Genomic DNA, 17,043 nt, shown 5'->3' on the forward strand with positions numbered 1-17,043 from the left:
AGTACACCAATTAGTAGGTATGAGAGGATTAATGTCGGACCCTCAAGGACAAATGATTGATTTACCTATTCAAAGCAATTTACGCGAGGGACTTTCTTTGACAGAATATATAATTTCCTGCTATGGAGCCCGCAAAGGGGTTGTAGATACTGCTGTGCGAACAGCAGATGCTGGATATCTTACACGTAGACTTGTTGAAGTAGTTCAACATATTATTGTGCGTAGAAGAGATTGTGGTACTATCCGAGGTATTTCTGTAAGTCCTCAAAATGGGATGACGGAAAAACTTCTTGTCCAAACACTAATTGGTCGTGTATTAGCAGACGATATATATATCGGTTCACGATGCATTGCCGCGCGAAATCAAGATATTGGAATTGGATTAGTCAATCGATTCATAACTGCCTTTCGAGCACAACCATTTCGAGCACAACCAATATATATTAGAACCCCCTTTACTTGCCGAAGCACTTCTTGGATCTGTCAATTATGCTATGGCCGGAGTCCTACTCATAGTGATCTGGTCGAATTGGGAGAAGCCATAGGTATTATTGCAGGTCAATCAATTGGGGAGCCAGGGACTCAACTAACATTAAGAACTTTTCATACTGGCGGAGTATTCACAGGGGGTACTGCCGACCTTGTACGATCCCCTTCGAATGGAAAATAAAATTCAATGAGAATTTGGTTCACCCCACACGTACCCGTCATGGGCAGCCTGCTTTTCTATGTTATATAGACTTGCATGTAACTATTCAGAGTCAAGATATTCTATATAGTGTGAATATTCCCTCAAAAAGCTTGATTCTAGTGCAAAATGATCAATATGTAAAATCCGAACAAGTAATTTGCGGAGATTCGTGCCGGAACGTCCACTTTACATTTTAAAGAAAGGGTACAAAAGCATATTTATTCTGAATCAGACGGCGAAATGCACTGGAGTACTGATGTTTACCATGCGCCCGAATATCAATATGGTAATCTTCGCCGATTACCAAAAACAAGCCATTTATGGATATTGTCAGTAAGTATGTGCAGATCCAGTATAGCGTCTTTTTCACTCCACAAGGATCAAGATCAAATGAATACTTATGGTAAAAAAGATAGGGAAATTCTTGATTATTCAACGTCGGTCGAATCATGTCCAATGGCCATTGGAATTTTATCTATCCTTCTATTTTTCAAGATAATTCAGATTTGTTGGCGAAAAAGCGAAGAAATAGGTTCGTCATTCCATTACAATATCATCAAGAACAAGAGAAAGAACTAATATCCTGTTTTGGGATTTCGATTGAAATCCCCCTTATGGGTGTTTTATGTAGAAATACTATTTTTGCTTATTTTGACGATCCCCGATACAGAAAAGATAAAAAGGGTTCAGGAATTGTTAAATTTAGATATAGGACCCTAGAAGAAGAATATAGGACTCGAGCGGAAGACTCAGAAGAGGAATATGAGACCCTAGAAGACGAATACAGGACCCAAGAGGACGAATATGAATATGAAACCCTAGAAGAATCTAAATATGGAATCCTAGAAGACGAATACGAATATGAAACCCTAGAAGACGAATATGGGAACCCAGAGAACGAATATAGGACTTTAGAGAAAGACTCAGAAGAGGAATATGGGAGCCCAGAGAGCAAATATAGGACCCAAGAGGACGAATATGGAACTATAGAGGAAGACTCAGAAGACGAATATGGCAACCCCGGGGAAAGCGCAGAGGAAAAATATGGTACTTTAGAGGAAGACTCAGAAGAAGATTCAGAGGATGAATATGAGAGCCCAGAGGAAGATTCCATCTTAAAAAAAGAGGGTTTGATTGAGCATCGAGGAACAAAAGAATTTAGTCTAAAATACCAAAAAGAAGTAGATCGGGTTTTTTTCATTCTTCAAGAACTTCATATCTTGCCGAGATCTTCATCCCTAAAGATACTTGACAATAGTATTATTGGAGTGGATACACAACTCACAAAAAATACAAGAAGTCGACTAGGCGGACTGGTCCGAGTGAAGAGAAAAAAAAGCCATACGGAACTCAAAATATTTTCCGGAGATATTCATTTTCCTGAAGAGGCGGATAAGATATTAGGTGGCTGTTTGATACCGCCAGAAAGACAAAAAAAAGATTCTAAGGAATCAAAAAAAAGGAAAAATTGGGTCTATGTTCAACGGAAAAAAATTCTCAAGAGCAAGGAAAAGTATTTTGTTTCCGTTCGCCCTACAGTGGCATATGAAATGGACGAAGGAAGAAATTTAGCAACACTTTTCCCGCAGGATCTCTTGCAAGAAGAAAATAACCTCCAAATTCGACTTGTCAATTTTATTTCTCATGAAAATAGCAAGTTAACTCAAAGAATTTATCACACAAATAGTCAATTTGTTAGAACTTGCTTAGTAGTGAATTGGGAACAAGAAGAAAAAGAAAAGGCTGGTGCTTCCCTTGTTGAGGTAAGAGCAAATGATCTTATTCGCGATTTCCTAAGAATTGAGTTAGTCAAGTCCACTATTTCGTATACACGAAAAAGGTATGATAGGACAAGTGCAGGACCGATTCCCCATAATAGGTTAGATCGCGCCAATATCAATTCTTTTTATTCCAAGGCGAAGATTGAATCACTTAGCCAACATCCAGAAGCTATTGGCACTTTGTTGAATCGAAATAAAGAATACCACTTTTTGATGATTTTGTCGGCATCCAACTGTTCTCGAATTGGTTTATTCAAGAATTCAAAACATCCCAATGCGATAAAAGAATGGAATCCTAGAATTCCTATTCGAGAAATTTTTGGGCCCTTAGGCGCTATTGTAGCTAGTATATCGCATTTTTCTTCATCTTACTATTTACTAACGCATAATAAAATCCTGTTAAAAAAATATTTGTTCGTTGACAATTTAAAACAAACCTTCCAAGTACTTCAAGAACTTAAATACTCTTTAATAGATGAAAATAAAAGGATTTCTAATTTCGATAGTAACATAATGTTGGATCCATTCCTTTTGAATTGTCACTTTGTCCATCATGATTCTTGGGAAGAGACATCGGCAATAATTCACCTTGGACAATTTATTTGTGAAAATGTATGTCTATTTAAATCGCACATAAAAAAATCCGGTCAAATTTTCATTGTAAATATGAATTCCTTTGTTATAAGAGCAGCTAAACCTTATTTGGCCACTACAGGAGCAACTGTTAATGGTCATTATGGAGAAATCCTTTACAAGGGAGATAGGTTAGTTACGTTTATATATGAAAAATCGAGATCTAGTGACATAACGCAAGGTCTTCCAAAAGTGGAACAAATCTTTGAAGCGTGTTCAATTGATTCATTATCCCCGAATCTCGAAAGGAGAATTGAGGATTGGAATGAGCGTATACCAAGAATTCTTGGGGTCCCTTGGGGATTCTTGATTGGAGCTGAGCTAACCATAGCCCAAAGTCGTATCTCTTTGGTTAATAAAATCCAAAAGGTTTATCGATCCCAAGGGGTACAGATCCATAATAGACATATAGAGATTATTATACGCCAAGTAACATCAAAAGTGCGGGTTTCCGAAGATGGAATGTCTAATGTTTTTTCGCCTGGGGAATTAATCGGACTATTGCGAGCGGAACGAGCAGGGCGAGCTTTGGATGAATCGATCTATTATCGGGCAATCTTATTGGGAATAACAAGGGCTTCCCTGAATACCCAAAGTTTCATATCTGAAGCAAGTTTTCAAGAAACTGCTCGAGTTTTAGCAAAAGCTGCCCTATGAGGTCGCATTGATTGGTTGAAAGGCTTGAAAGAAAACGTAGTTCTGGGGGGGATTATACCTGTTGGTACCGGATTCCAAAAATTTGTGCATCGTTCCCCACAAGACAAGAACCTTTATTTCGAAATAAAAAAAAAAAATCTATTCGCGTCGGAAATGAGAGATTTTTTGTTTCTCCATACAGAATTAGTTTCTTCAGATTCTGACGTAACAAACAATTTTTATGAGACATAAGAACCCCCATTTAACATTTAACCCTATATCATTTAAGGATACATAAAAAATATTTTTTACTTTACTAGACTTTTGAACTTAGAACACTAACAGGTCAAATTTTAGATTTTTAAGATTTTTATTTTAATAAGTAAAACAAGTCAGTTAATTCATTAAGGTGGTTATGTTTATACCATGTATCAATGGCCAACTCTTATCTTAGTACAAGGTTCTCTCGGAACAATTATTATTTATTTCAAGCTATTTCGGATCTTTCTTAATCTTCAAAAAGAACTAAATTCCGTAATGGAATGGTAGGATTAAAAAAAAAGGAAGTGTGGAAAAAATGACAAGAAGATATTGGAACATTAATTTGAAAGAGATGATAGAAGCAGGAGTTCATTTTGGTCATGGTATTAAGAAATGGAATCCTAAAATGGCCCCTTACATTTCGGCAAAGCGTAAAGGTACTCATATTATAAATCTCGCTAGAACGGCTCGTTTTTTATCAGAAGCTTGTGATTTAGTTTTTGATGCAGCAAGTCAGGGAAAAAGTTTCTTAATTGTTGGTACCAAAAAAAGAGCAACAGATTTAGTAGCATCAGCTGCAATAAGGGCTCGTTGTCATTATGTTAATAAAAAGTGGTTCAGTGGTATGTTAACGAATTGGTCGATTACGAAAACTAGACTTTCTCAATTTAGAGACTTAAGAGCAGAAGAAAAAATGGGAAAATTCCACCATCTCCCAAAAAGAGATGTGGCAATCTTGAAGAGAAAATTATCTACCTTGCAAAGGTATCTCGGCGGGATCAAATATATGACGAGATTGCCAGACATTGTGATCGTCCTTGATCAGCAAAAGGAGTATATAGCTCTTCGGGAATGTGCCATTTTGGGGATTCCTACTATTTCTTTAGTCGATACAAATTGTGACCCGGATCTCGCGAATATATCGATTCCAGCCAACGATGACACTATGACTTCAATTCGATTGATTCTTAACAAATTAGTATTTTCAATTTGTGAGGGCCGTTCTCTCTATATAAGAAATCGTTGATTAAGAATATATAGTGAATTCTTGGGCAACTGCGTAAATTTATGGAATCACTTACTTTACTATATCTTTTTTTTTTGCATAGAATTTTTTTTGCATAGAAAAAAGAAGGGGAATATTGATATATATTAGAGGGTATTGATATATATTATGATCTGATGTGCTTTCTTGGTTTCCTAAATATAAGATTAATACTTCAAGTTGCTGAGTTGAGAAAGAGATGGTTGAATCAAAAGAATTCCTTTTTTGAAGTTCAATTTTTATCAGAGGACAATATGAATATTATACCTTGTTCCATTAAAACACTCAAGGGGTTATACGATATATCGGGTGTAGAAGTAGGCCAACACTTCTATTGGCAAATAGGAGGTTTCCAAATTCATGCCCAAGTACTCATCACTTCTTGGGTCGTAATTACTATCTTGCTAGGTTCAGTTGTCATAGCTGTTCGGAATCCACAAACCATCCCGACCGACGGTCAGAATTTTTTTGAATATGTCCTTGAGTTTATTCGAGACTTGAACAAAACTCAGATTGGAGAAGAATATGGTCCCTGGGTTCCCTTTATTGGAACTATGTTCCTTTTTATTTTTGTTTCGAATTGGTCGGGTGCTCTTTTACCTTGGAAAATTATAGAGTTACCCCATGGGGAATTAGCAGCGCCCACGAATGATATAAATACTACTGTTGCTTTAGCTTTACTCACGTCAGCGGCATATTTTTATGCTGGTCTTAGCAAAAAAGGATTCAGCTATTTCGAGAAATATATTAAACCAACTCCAATCCTTTTACCAATTAACATCCTAGAAGATTTCACAAAACCATTATCACTTAGCTTTCGACTTTTCGGGAATATATTGGCGGATGAATTAGTCGTTGTTGTTCTTGTTTCTTTAGTCCCCTTAGTAATCCCTATACCGGTCATGTTTCTTGGATTATTTACAAGTGGTATTCAAGCTCTTATTTTTGCAACATTAGTCGCAGCCTATATAGGTGAATCCATGGAGGGTCATCATTGAATTGACTATTTTTGGAAATAATATTTTTTTTTGCAGCTTAGCTCAATTCATGCATGGTTCCGGATAATCTTCTTGGTTGCAAAAAAATAGTTAGAAATGCGTATGAATATATAGCCTAGAGTTGTAGGAGAGAGAATAGAATAGACTATATTATGGAATTTTCAAAGTATATATGCATTAAGGAGGGTGGAGTCAGGCTAGATCTATACTATAATATCCTTAATGTCTATAAGTGGAGTCCTCTTTTATGCGGGTTTCCACTTTAAGCAATGATTTTAGAATCCGATTCAATAGAAAATGAGAAAATATGCAAACAAAATAGAAGAAACAAATGTATATATAGGATATTATATTATATATTCCTAGGTTAGATTCATTATCTAATCCGATATATGGATATGGAATTCCCTTCTATGTAGTTCAGACAATTCACATTATCATTTCAATTTGATTTCAATTTGTACTTTTTAGTTACTTTACTTCTCCCCAATAGAGCTTAGAAGTAAGAATTTATTGGTTGATTGTATCCTTAACCATTTCTTTTTTTTGACACGAGGAACTACTCACCATGAATCCACTAATTGCTGCTGCTTCTGTTATTGCTGCTGGATTGGCCGTAAGCCTTGCTTCTATTGGACCTGGAGTTGGTCAAGGTACTACTGCAGGACAAGCTGTAGAAGGTATTGCGAGACAGCCAGAAGCAGAAGGTAAAATACGAGGTACTTTATTGCTTAGTCGAGGTCTTCTAAAGACTTCCTTTAGAAGATATGCTCACCTTCTTATTTCCCGTCCTTAGTTTAGGAAAGTGGAAAGTTTTTTCCTTTTATTTTAGGAATTTTGGGAACAGAACATTTCAACAAAGGAAGTCTTTCACCGGTCAAACAAGACGTAAGACTTAATCTAAAAGAAATTACTAGATTGAATCTATTTGCATTAAAAAAACCGATCAAAAAAGGGCGAGCGAAGTAAGTGATCGAAAAACTTTGTTCTTTGTTCGTCCTATCTATAAGAGGAGAGCATATGAAAAATGTAACCCATTCTTTCGTTTTTTTAGCTCACTGGCCATCCGCTGGCAGTTTCGGGCTTAATACCGATATTTTAGCAACAAATCTAATAAATCTAACTGTAGTGGTTGGTGTTTTGATTTTTTTTGGAAAGGGAGTGTGTGCGAGTTGTCTATTTCAAGAATAGATTGGATCTATCCGGCTGCACTTTATAATATTTTTTAGTATTTTTCGGATAAATAAGAAAAGGGTGCACGATCTCGACGAATTACTTCTGAATAAATTCAGAAATCATATGGAAGAACCATAGCATTTCGCGACTCATTGGTAAATCAACTTTGATTCTCTATAAACCAAGAATGTGAGACCATTAACACGGTTAAAGCTAAACTGCTTGAAGTCCAGGCAAAAAGAGGTACTCTTTCTACAACTATATTAGTATTAGTACCGAATTTAAACGGGAAATAGCTAATGTAAAATTTATCTGATATAGAACACTCATATCGATAAAATGGTTTGAACTATTTACTAGAAAAAAAAAGGGGGCACCCTGCCCTTTTTTAACCAATGCCGAATCGACGACCTATGTATAAAAAAGAGAAATTTTTTGGATTTGAAGAAAAAAAAAAAAGAATTCTATTAATTTTCATTTTCCATTTATTTAGTTAGTTTTTCTTAATGAAATTGAAATTATTAAAGAGGGCAAATAAAAATAAAGAAACAACTTTGCTGACCATGATATATTTTTATCTAGGCGGAAGAGTCCTCTTAATATTTATCTAGTCTTATATAGGTTTCGGTATATTGAAATATAAACATAAAAAAGAAGATAGAGGATAGGCTCATTACTTAAAAAAAAGATATGGAAATAGCTAAAGAAAAAAAAAAAAAATAAGGAGCGTGAGAGCCAAATGAATCGAAAGATTCATGTTTGGTTCGGGAAGAGATCATAAAAGTTGTAAACTTACAAAATAATCTACTTTCATTAAAAGATTTATTAGATAATCGAAAACAGAGGATCTTGAGTACTATTCGAAATTCAGAAGAATTGCGTAGAGGGACCATTGAGCAACTCGAAAAAGCTCGGATTCGATTACAGAAAGTCGAACTAGAAGCGGATGAGTATCGAATGAATGGATACTCTGAGATAGAACGAGAAAAAGCAAATTTGATTAATGCTACTTCTATTAGTTTGGAACAATTGGAAAAGTCTAAAAACGAAACCCTTTATTTTGAAAAACAAAGGGCAATGAATCAGGTCCGACAGCGGGTTTTCCAACAGGCCGTACAAGGAGCTCTAGGAACTCTGAATAGTTGTTTGAATACCGAGTTACATTTCCGTATGATTCGTGCTAATATTGGCATTCTCGGGTCCCTGGAATGGAAGAGATAATTAAATTAATTAGGCCTTGAACTTCTACTTTCGTTTAGAATTTAGGCATTATTTTTCCCCTTGCTTCCGAAAAAAGAGTCAAGAAACACTAATGGCAACCCTTCGAGTCGACGAAATTCATAAAATTCTCCGCGAACGTATTGAACAATATAATAGGAAAGTAGGGATTGAGAATATAGGTCGCGTAGTTCAAGTGGGGGATGGGATTGCTCGTATTATAGGTCTTGGTGAAATAATGTCAGGTGAATTAGTCGAATTTGCAGAAGGTACTAGGGGTATTGCTCTGAATTTGGAATCCAAAAATGTTGGGATTGTATTAATGGGCGATGGGTTGATGATACAAGAGGGAAGTTTTGTAAAAGCAACAGGAAGAATTGCTCAGATACCCGTGAGTGAGGCTTACTTGGGTCGTGTTGTAAATGCTCTGGCTAAACCTATTGATGGGAAAGGCGAAATTATAGCTTCCGAATCTCGCTTAATTGAATCTCCTGCTCCAAGTATAATTTCCAGGCGTTCCGTATACAAACCTCTTCAAACAGGGCTTATTGCTATCGATTCGATGATCCCTATAGGGCGCGGTCAGCGAGAGTTAATTATTGGGGACAGACAGACTGGCAAAACAGCAGTAGCCACAAATACAATTCTCAATCAAAAAGGGCAAGGTGTAATATGTGTTTATGTAGCTATCGGTCAAAGAGCATCCTCCGTAGCTCAAGTAGTAACTGCTTTCCATGAGGAGGGGGCCATGGAATACACTATTGTAGTAGCTGAAATGGCGGATTCACCTGCTACATTACAATACCTCGCTCCTTATACGGGAGCAGCCCTGGCTGAGTATTTTATGTACCGCGAACGGCATACTTTAATAATTTATGATGATCTCTCCAAACAGGCACAAGCTTATCGCCAAATGTCCCTTCTATTAAGAAGACCTCCCGGCCGTGAGGCTTATCCAGGGGATGTTTTTTATTTGCATTCACGCCTTTTAGAAAGAGCCGCTAAATTAAATTCTCTTTTAGGCGAAGGAAGTATGACCGCTTTACCAATAGTTGAGACTCAATCTGGAGACGTTTCCGCCTATATTCCTACTAATGTAATCTCCATTACAGATGGACAAATATTCTTATCTGCGGATCCATTCAATGCCGGAATTCGACCCGCTATTAATGTGGGTATTTCTGTTTCCAGAGTAGGATCCGCGGCTCAAATTAAAGCCATGAAACAAGTAGCTGGCAAATCAAAATTGGAACTAGCTCAATTCGCAGAGTTACAAGCCTTTGCACAATTCGCCTCTGCTCTCGATAAAACAAGTCAGAATCAATTGGCAAGGGGTCGACGATTAAGGGAATTGCTTAAACAATCCCAGGCAAATCCTCTCCCAGTGGAAGAGCAGATAGCTACTATTTATACCGGAACAAGAGGATATCTTGATTCGTTAGAAATTGAACAGGTAAATAAATTTCTGGATGAGTTACGTAAACATCTAAAAGATACTAAACCTCAATTCCAAGAAATTATATCTTCTAGCAAGACATTCACCGAGCAAGCGGAAATCCTTTTGAAGGAAGCTATTCAGGAACAGCTGGAACGGTTTTCTCTTCAGTAACAAATAAATTTTGCATGTCTACTCTTGTTAGTAGAATAGGAATCATTGAGAAAGATTTTTCATTTGAATCATGCAAAAAAGTTTTCTTTGTTTTTAGTTTAGTATAGTTATTTAAAGAATAGATAGAAATAAGATTGCGTCCAATAGGATTTGAACCTATACCAAAGGTTTAGAAGACCTCTGTCCTATCCATTAGACAATGGACGCTTTTCTTTCATATTTTATTCTTTCTTTTATTTTATTTTTCTTCTTCCGAGAAAAAACTGTTAGACCAAAACTCTTTTAGGAAATCAAAAAATCCAGATACAAATGCATGATGTATATATTATATCATGCATATATCATAAAGAAGGAGTATGGAGCCGGTAGTGGGAATCGAACCCGCAACCCCAAGGTTATGAGCCTTATGAGCTACCAAACTGCTCTATACTCTTAAACTAAAGAGGGGTAACTAGTGGATAAAAGAGGGTTGGATACGCCCCTCTACCAATATCTATACAAATAGAATAGTCCATTTATACAGAATGGTAAAGAGGGCTCCTCTATGATTATCAATTCCATAAATCCATACAAATACGAAAGGGTATTTTATCCTTACCAACTGGATCTTGTTGCACCCGGTAACAAACATTCATAAACCATTTCTCGAAGTACGTGTCCGGATAGCCCAAAATGTCGATAGTTAGCTCTAGGTCTTCCGGTCAAAAAACAACGTCGATGAAGGCGTGTAGGTGCACTATTACGCGGTAGGGATTGCAATTTTTCTCGCATTTTAGTTTTTTCACTCAAACTCAAGGGAGAAACTTTGCTTCTTATCTTTTTTTTTAAAGATTGACGAATCAAATGATATTTCTGTTCTAATTTCTGCCGCTTCTTCTCCCTCTGATTCAAACTTTTTTTTGCCATAATGTGTCGTTGCTATTATTACCAAGTATACGGTTCTAATCCTAGATGGAAAAATAAATAGAAAAAGAAATCTAAAAAGGCAGATCCTCCCTCTCTATCAAGAGTAATGAACTAGGTGCTGATACAGTACAAAAAAACAAACTAAATTAACCAAACTTGCCTGATGTTGAGGCAATCAAGAAAGCTGCATAAGTGAATATATAACCCACGGAAAAGTGAGCTAATCCAACCAATCTTGCTTGCACAATGGAAAGAGCCACGGGCTTATCTCTCCAGCGAATTAAATTAGCTAAAGGTGTGCGTTCATGAGACCATGCTAAAGTCTCAATTAATTCCTGCCAATACCCCCGCCAGGAAATTAAGAACATAAATCCAGTAGCCCAAACAAGATGTCCAAATAAGAACATCCACGCCCATACCGATAAACTATTCATCCCAAAAGGATTATATCCATTGATAAGTTGTGAAGAGTTTAACCATAGGTAATCTCTTAACCATCCCATCAAATAAGTGGAGGATTCATTAAATTGTGAAACGTTGCCCTGCCATAATGTGATATGTTTCCAATGCCAATAAAAAGTAACCCACCCAATGGTATTTAACATCCAGAAAACTGCCAAATAAAATGCGTCCCAAGCAGAAATATCACAAGTACCGCCGCGCCCTGGGCCGTCACAAGGAAAACTATATCCAAAATCCTTTTTATCCGGCATTAATTTGGAACCGCGTGCATCTAAAGCGCCCTTTACTAAAAACAATGTAGTTGTATGCAAACCTAGAGCAATAGCATGATGAACCAAGAAATCCCCAGGTCCTATTGTTAAGAAAAGCGAATTACTATTCTCATTAACAGCATTCAACCATCCGGGCAACCATAGGCTTCGACCCGCATTGAAAGCGGGGCCATTCGTTGAAGATAAGAGTATATCGAACCCATATGTCGTCTTGCCATGAGCAGATTGTATCCATTGGGCAAATATAGGTTCGATCAAGATTTGCTTTTCTGGAGTACCAAAAGCAAGCATGACGTCGTTATGAACATAAAGGCCCAAGGTATGGAATCCTAGAAAGAGGCTAGCCCAACTTAAATGAGATATGATAGCTTCTTTATGGTCTAACATTCTTGCCAATACATTATCCTCATTCTGTTCCGGATTGTAATCCGTAATGAAAAAAATAGCTCCATGAGCAAAAGCCCCTGTCATGATGAACCCTGCAATATATTGGTGATGAGTATATAAAGCAGCTTGAGTAGTAAAGTCTTGTGCTATGAATGCATAAGGAGGTAAAGAGTACATATGTTGAGCTACTAAGGAAGTAATAACCCCTAAAGAAGCTAGAGCAAGACCTAACTGAAAATGAATCGAATTGTTGATTGTGTCATAAAGGCCCTTATGCCCACGCCCTAATCAACCCCCCCGGAGGAGTATGCGCTTCTAAAAGATCTTTAATACTGTGCCCAATTCCGAAGTTAGTTCGATACATGTGACCGGCAATGAGAAAAATAAATGCAATAGCTAAATGATGGTGAGCCATACCGGTCAGCCACAAACTTTGTGTTTGTGGATGGAATCCCCCAAGAAGAGTTAGAATGGCAGTTCCGGCTCCTTGAGCGGTACCAAATAAATGATTACTCGAATCAGGGTTTTGGGCATAAAGATTCCATTGACCCATCAAAAGGGGTCCCAACCCCTGGGGATAGGGTAATACATCTAAGAAATTATTCCATCGAACGTACTCCCCCCTGGATGCGGGAATAGCAACATGAACTAAATGTCCTGTCCAAGCCAAAGAACTTACCCCGAAAAGTCCTGACAAATGATGATTGAGACGAGATTCCGCGTTTTTGAACCACGAAAGGCTTGGTTTCCATTTGGGTTGTAGATGTAACCAACCCGCTATTAAGGACAGCGTAGAAAGAAATAATAGAAAAAGAGCTCCAGTATAAAGATCCTCATTGGTGCGTAATCCTATTGTATACCACCACTGATAAACCCCAGAATAAGCAATATTCACTGGACCAGCAGCACCTCCTCGAGTAAAGGCTTCCACAGCGGGTTGACCAAAATGAGGATCCCAAATCGCATGAGCAATAGGTCTTACGTGTAAAGGATCCTGTATCCATGATTCAAAATTTCCTTGCCAAGCTACATGAAACAGATTTCCGGACGTCCATAGAAAGATTATTGCTAATTGCCCAAAGTGAGAAGCAAAAATGTTCTGATAAAGACGTTCTTCAGTAATATCATCATGACTTTCGAAATCATGTGCGGTAGCAATACCAAACCAAATACGACGAGTAGTGGGGTCCTGAGCTAAGCCTTGGCTAAACCTGGGAAATCTTAATTCCATAATGCCTTTCAAATCCTCCTAGCCACTATCCTACTGCAATAATTCTCGCTAAGAAGAATGCCCATGTCGTGGCAATTCCACCCAGAAGGCAATGGGTTACTCCTACAGCGCGTCCTTGTATAATGCTCAAGGCTCTAGGCTGAGTAGCAGGAGCAACTTTTAATTTGTTATGAGCCCAAACGATAGATTCAATGAGTTCTTGCCAATAACCACGGCCGCTGAATAAAAACATTAAACTGAAGGCCCAGACAAAATGAGCACCTAAGAAAAAAAGACCATATGCAGATAATGAAGAACCATAAGACTGAATGACTTGCGATGCCTGTGCCCACAAGAAATCTCGAAGCCACCCATTAATCGTAATGGAACTCTGTGCAAAGTTTCCCCCTGTAATATGAGTTACCACCCCTTGATCACTTATAGTACCCCAAACATCCGACTGCATTTTCCAACTGAAATGGAAAATGACTACCGAAATTGCATTGTACATCCAGAATAAACCTAAGAAAACATGATCCCAGGCGGATACTTGACATGTTCCCCCTCGGCCAGGCCCATCGCAAGGAAAGCGAAAACCTAGATTTGCTTTATCGGGTATCAAACGGGAACTCCGAGCAAATAAAACACCTTTCAAAAGTATTAATACAGTCACATGTATGGTAAATGCATGAATGTGATGGACTAAAAAATCTGCGGTTCCTAATGGAATAGGTAACAAAGCCACTTTGCCACCTACTGCTACTAACTCGCCGCCTCCCCACGTTAAGCTAGTACTTGTTGTTGCACCAGGAGCTGTTACGCCAGGCGCAGTAGCATGGATATTCTGTACCCATTGAGCAAAGATAGGTTGTAATTGTATGGCAGTATCCGAAAACATATCTTGTGGACGGCCTAAAGCACTCATGGTATCATTATGAATGTACAAGCCAAAACTGTGAAAACCTAGAAATATACATACCCAGTTAAGGTGGGATATGATTGCATCGCGGTGTCTAAGGACGCGATCTAATAGATCGTTGTATCGAGTAGTTGGATCATAGTCTCTTACCATAAAAATTGCTGCATGTGCAGCAGCACCGACTATTAGAAATCCGCCAATCCACATGTGGTGTGTGAACAAGGAAAGTTGTGTACCATAGTCAGTAGCTAGGTATGGATAGGGAGGCATAGAATACATATGATGAGCTACAACAATGGTTGTAGAGCCTAGCATAGCTAGGTTAAGAGATAATTGAGCATGCCATGACGTTGTTAAGATTTCATAAAGACCCTTATGGCCTTGTCCTGTAAATGGGCCCTTGTGAGCCTCCAAACTATCTTTAAGTCCATGGCCAATACCCCAATTGGTCCTATACATATGACCTGCGATTAGGAAAAGAATAGCAATAGCTAAATGATGGTGCGCAATATCGGTCAGCCAGAGACCACCGGTTACTGGATCTAGTCCTCCGCGAAAAGTCAGAAATTCTGCGTATTTGGACCAATTTAAAGTGAAAAAAGGGGTTGCTCCTTCGGCAAAACTAGGATAAAGTTGAGCCAAAAGGTCCCGATTCAAGATAAATTCATGAGGAAGTGGTATCTCTTTAGGATCCACCCCAGCGTCAAGAAATTGGTTAATTGGTAAAGATACATGAATTTGGTGCCCCGCCCAAGAAAGAGACCCAAGTCCTAATAATCCTGCTAAGTGGTGATTCAACATGGATTCTACATCTTGGAACCAGGCCAATTTGGGAGTGGCTTTGTGATAATGGAACCAACCAGCAAAAAGCATTAACGCTGCAAAAATCAATGCACCAATTGCAGTACAATAGAGTTGTAATTCACTAGTTATTCCAGATGCTCGCCAAAGCTGAAAAAAACCAGAGGTTATTTGGATTCCTCGGAAACCCCCGCCTACATCACCATTCAATATTTCTTGCCCTACTATAGGCCAGACTACCTGAGCACTGGGTCCAATGTGAGTAGGATCACTTAGCCATGCTTCATAATTGGAAAAACGGGCGCCATGAAAGTACATGCCACTCAACCAAAGAAAGATAATGGAAAGTTGCCCGAAATGAGCACTAAAGACTTTTCGAGAAATCTCCTCCAAATCACCAGTATGACTATCGAAATCGTGAGCATCAGCATGTAGGTTCCAGATCCAAGTGGTAGTATCAGGGCCCTTAGCTAGTGTTCTTGAGAAATGGCCGGGTCTGGCCCATTCCTCAAAAGATGTTTTTACAGGATCCCTATCCACAACAATTTTTACTTCTGGTTCCGGCGAACGAATAATCATTAAGTCCTCCTCTTTCCGGACAAGACATACAAAGAGACCCGCCAACTGTCTTTTTAGTGAATCTTTGAAAGATATATATATATTTTGAAAGATAGATTTTGAAAGATAGATATTGTGATTAGTTATTTTCTTTACTATCTAACATCCTTCCATTTTTTTTAGTTATTCACTGGAGCAATTATATATTGAAGTCAATCCGAGGCAAGTGTTCGGGTCTATTATGACATAAAGATTAGGTGCCTAACGGACATTGTTTATCTTGAAAAACAAATATTTCTCGACGTAAGAAAAAAATATTTTTTATTTTTAATTTAAGAAACTAGTGTATTTTTCTAGTGTATTTTTTTTGAAGGCATAAGCTCCTATCTATATCTACTTTCCTTGAGCATAATATAGGGTTTTTTATTTGATTCTAAATTCCAAGATAACTCATTAGAATTATTAATAAGATGGTCCTAATATATTAGCAATATTTAGATTGCCCCCTCTTTTTATTCACTTTATTACTTCTATTCTAGACCCTATCCCTATGGTTTATTCTTATGAAATATCATATAAAATAGAAGGTATAAGAAATGGATATAATGAAATTCTTGATTCGATCTTACGACCTAATTTATTTGATTAATGGATCAACAACCAAACCACCCATTTTATGAAAAAGAAGGAGCATGGTCTTATTCAAACTCTTTTTTCTTTCTGTGGATCACACACTGAGCGTATTTGGTATTTGGATATTATACGTATCAATGACCTGGTCAACCCTCTTAATTAATCATTAGACGAAATTAAGAAACAGGAAAGGGTTGATAAATGATCAAGAAAAAACTTTTCTATTTTTCATTCTGAAATGTTCTTTTTATTATAATAAAGAGTAGGTGAATCAACTTACTAATTAAAAAAATTAGTAGAACTTCCTCTTTGGAATAGAAATTGGCTATTTCTACATAAGGAAAGTCGTGTGCAATGAAAAATGCAAGCACGATTTGGGGAGGGATTTTTCTCTATTGTAACAAGGACGAATTATCTACTCCATCCGACTAGTTCCGGGTTCGAGTCCCGGGCAACCCATATAGAAAAGACCCATCAAAGTTTTTAACTTTGACTCACTTCATTTACAAATACAAAATTATTGGTTTGGTTAATTTAGTTATATGGATAGCTAATCTTTGGGCTGACTTGGTTGACATTGGTATATAGTCTATGTTATACTGTTAAATAACAAGCCTTCTATTATCTATATTCTAGTTAATACGTGTGCTTGGGAGTCCTTGCAATTTGAATAAACCAAGATCTTACCATGACTGCAATTTTAGAGAGACGCGAAAGTACAAGCCTGTGGGGTCGCTTCTGCAACTGGATAACTAGCACTGAAAATCGTCTTTACATCGGATGGTTCGGTGTTTTGATGATCCCTACCTTATTGACCGCAACTTCTGTATTTATTATCGCCTTCATC

The 17,043-nt window shown here is 37.6% G+C and overlaps 5 protein-coding genes and 1 non-coding gene across 6 annotated transcripts; 3 read left to right on the forward strand and 3 right to left on the reverse strand.

Moving 5' to 3' along the window:
* On the forward strand, nt 1-4,346 carry LOC123067360 (DNA-directed RNA polymerase subunit beta''-like; the record flags this gene model as incomplete). Its single annotated transcript, XM_044490188.1, is given in 4 exon segments — nt 1-665; nt 668-849; nt 851-1,127; nt 1,130-4,346. Coding segments are annotated over 4 exon segments (3,988 nt in total), but the record flags the coding sequence as incomplete, so codon positions are not given.
* LOC123067371 (ATP synthase subunit a, chloroplastic-like) lies at nt 1,882-6,338 on the forward strand. Its single transcript, XM_044490195.1, has one exon. It carries the CDS (start codon nt 5,185-5,187, stop codon nt 6,043-6,045), a length of 861 nt encoding a protein of 286 aa, XP_044346130.1. The 5' UTR covers nt 1,882-5,184; the 3' UTR covers nt 6,046-6,338.
* Nucleotides 6,339-7,216: 878 nt separating this feature from the next.
* On the forward strand, nt 7,217-11,534 carry LOC123067393 (ATP synthase subunit alpha, chloroplastic-like). Its single transcript, XM_044490207.1, has one exon. The coding sequence runs from the start codon at nt 8,534-8,536 to the stop codon at nt 10,046-10,048; it is 1,515 nt and encodes a 504-aa protein (XP_044346142.1). The 5' UTR covers nt 7,217-8,533; the 3' UTR covers nt 10,049-11,534.
* Nucleotides 10,184-10,255, reverse strand: TRNAR-UCU (transfer RNA arginine (anticodon UCU)). The gene has a single exon. It is a non-coding gene; the product is annotated as a tRNA-Arg (tRNA).
* LOC123067404 (photosystem I P700 chlorophyll a apoprotein A2-like) lies at nt 10,704-12,252 on the reverse strand. The gene has a single exon (XM_044490213.1). It carries the CDS (start codon nt 12,250-12,252, stop codon nt 11,101-11,103), a length of 1,152 nt encoding a protein of 383 aa, XP_044346148.1. The 3' UTR covers nt 10,704-11,100.
* On the reverse strand, nt 11,898-13,306 carry LOC123067415 (photosystem I P700 chlorophyll a apoprotein A2-like). Its single transcript, XM_044490220.1, has one exon. The coding sequence runs from the start codon at nt 13,304-13,306 to the stop codon at nt 12,347-12,349; it is 960 nt and encodes a 319-aa protein (XP_044346155.1). The 3' UTR covers nt 11,898-12,346.
* Between the last annotated feature and the right edge of the window lie 3,737 nt (nt 13,307-17,043).

This window comes from Triticum aestivum, chromosome 1A (assembly GCF_018294505.1).
Source record: "Triticum aestivum cultivar Chinese Spring chromosome 1A, IWGSC CS RefSeq v2.1, whole genome shotgun sequence".
Classification (NCBI taxonomy): Eukaryota; Viridiplantae; Streptophyta; class Magnoliopsida; order Poales; family Poaceae; genus Triticum; species Triticum aestivum.

Bases quoted from the DNA above. Each gene is read 5' to 3' on its own strand.
- LOC123067393 (XM_044490207.1), top strand. From the start codon at position 8,534: ATGGCAACCCTTCGAGTCGACGAAATTCATAAAATTCTCCGCGAACGT.
- LOC123067371 (XM_044490195.1), top strand. From the start codon at position 5,185: ATGTGCTTTCTTGGTTTCCTAAATATAAGATTAATACTTCAAGTTGCT.
- LOC123067404 (XM_044490213.1), bottom strand. From the start codon at position 12,252: ATGTACTCTTTACCTCCTTATGCATTCATAGCACAAGACTTTACTACT.
- LOC123067415 (XM_044490220.1), bottom strand. From the start codon at position 13,306: ATGGAATTAAGATTTCCCAGGTTTAGCCAAGGCTTAGCTCAGGACCCC.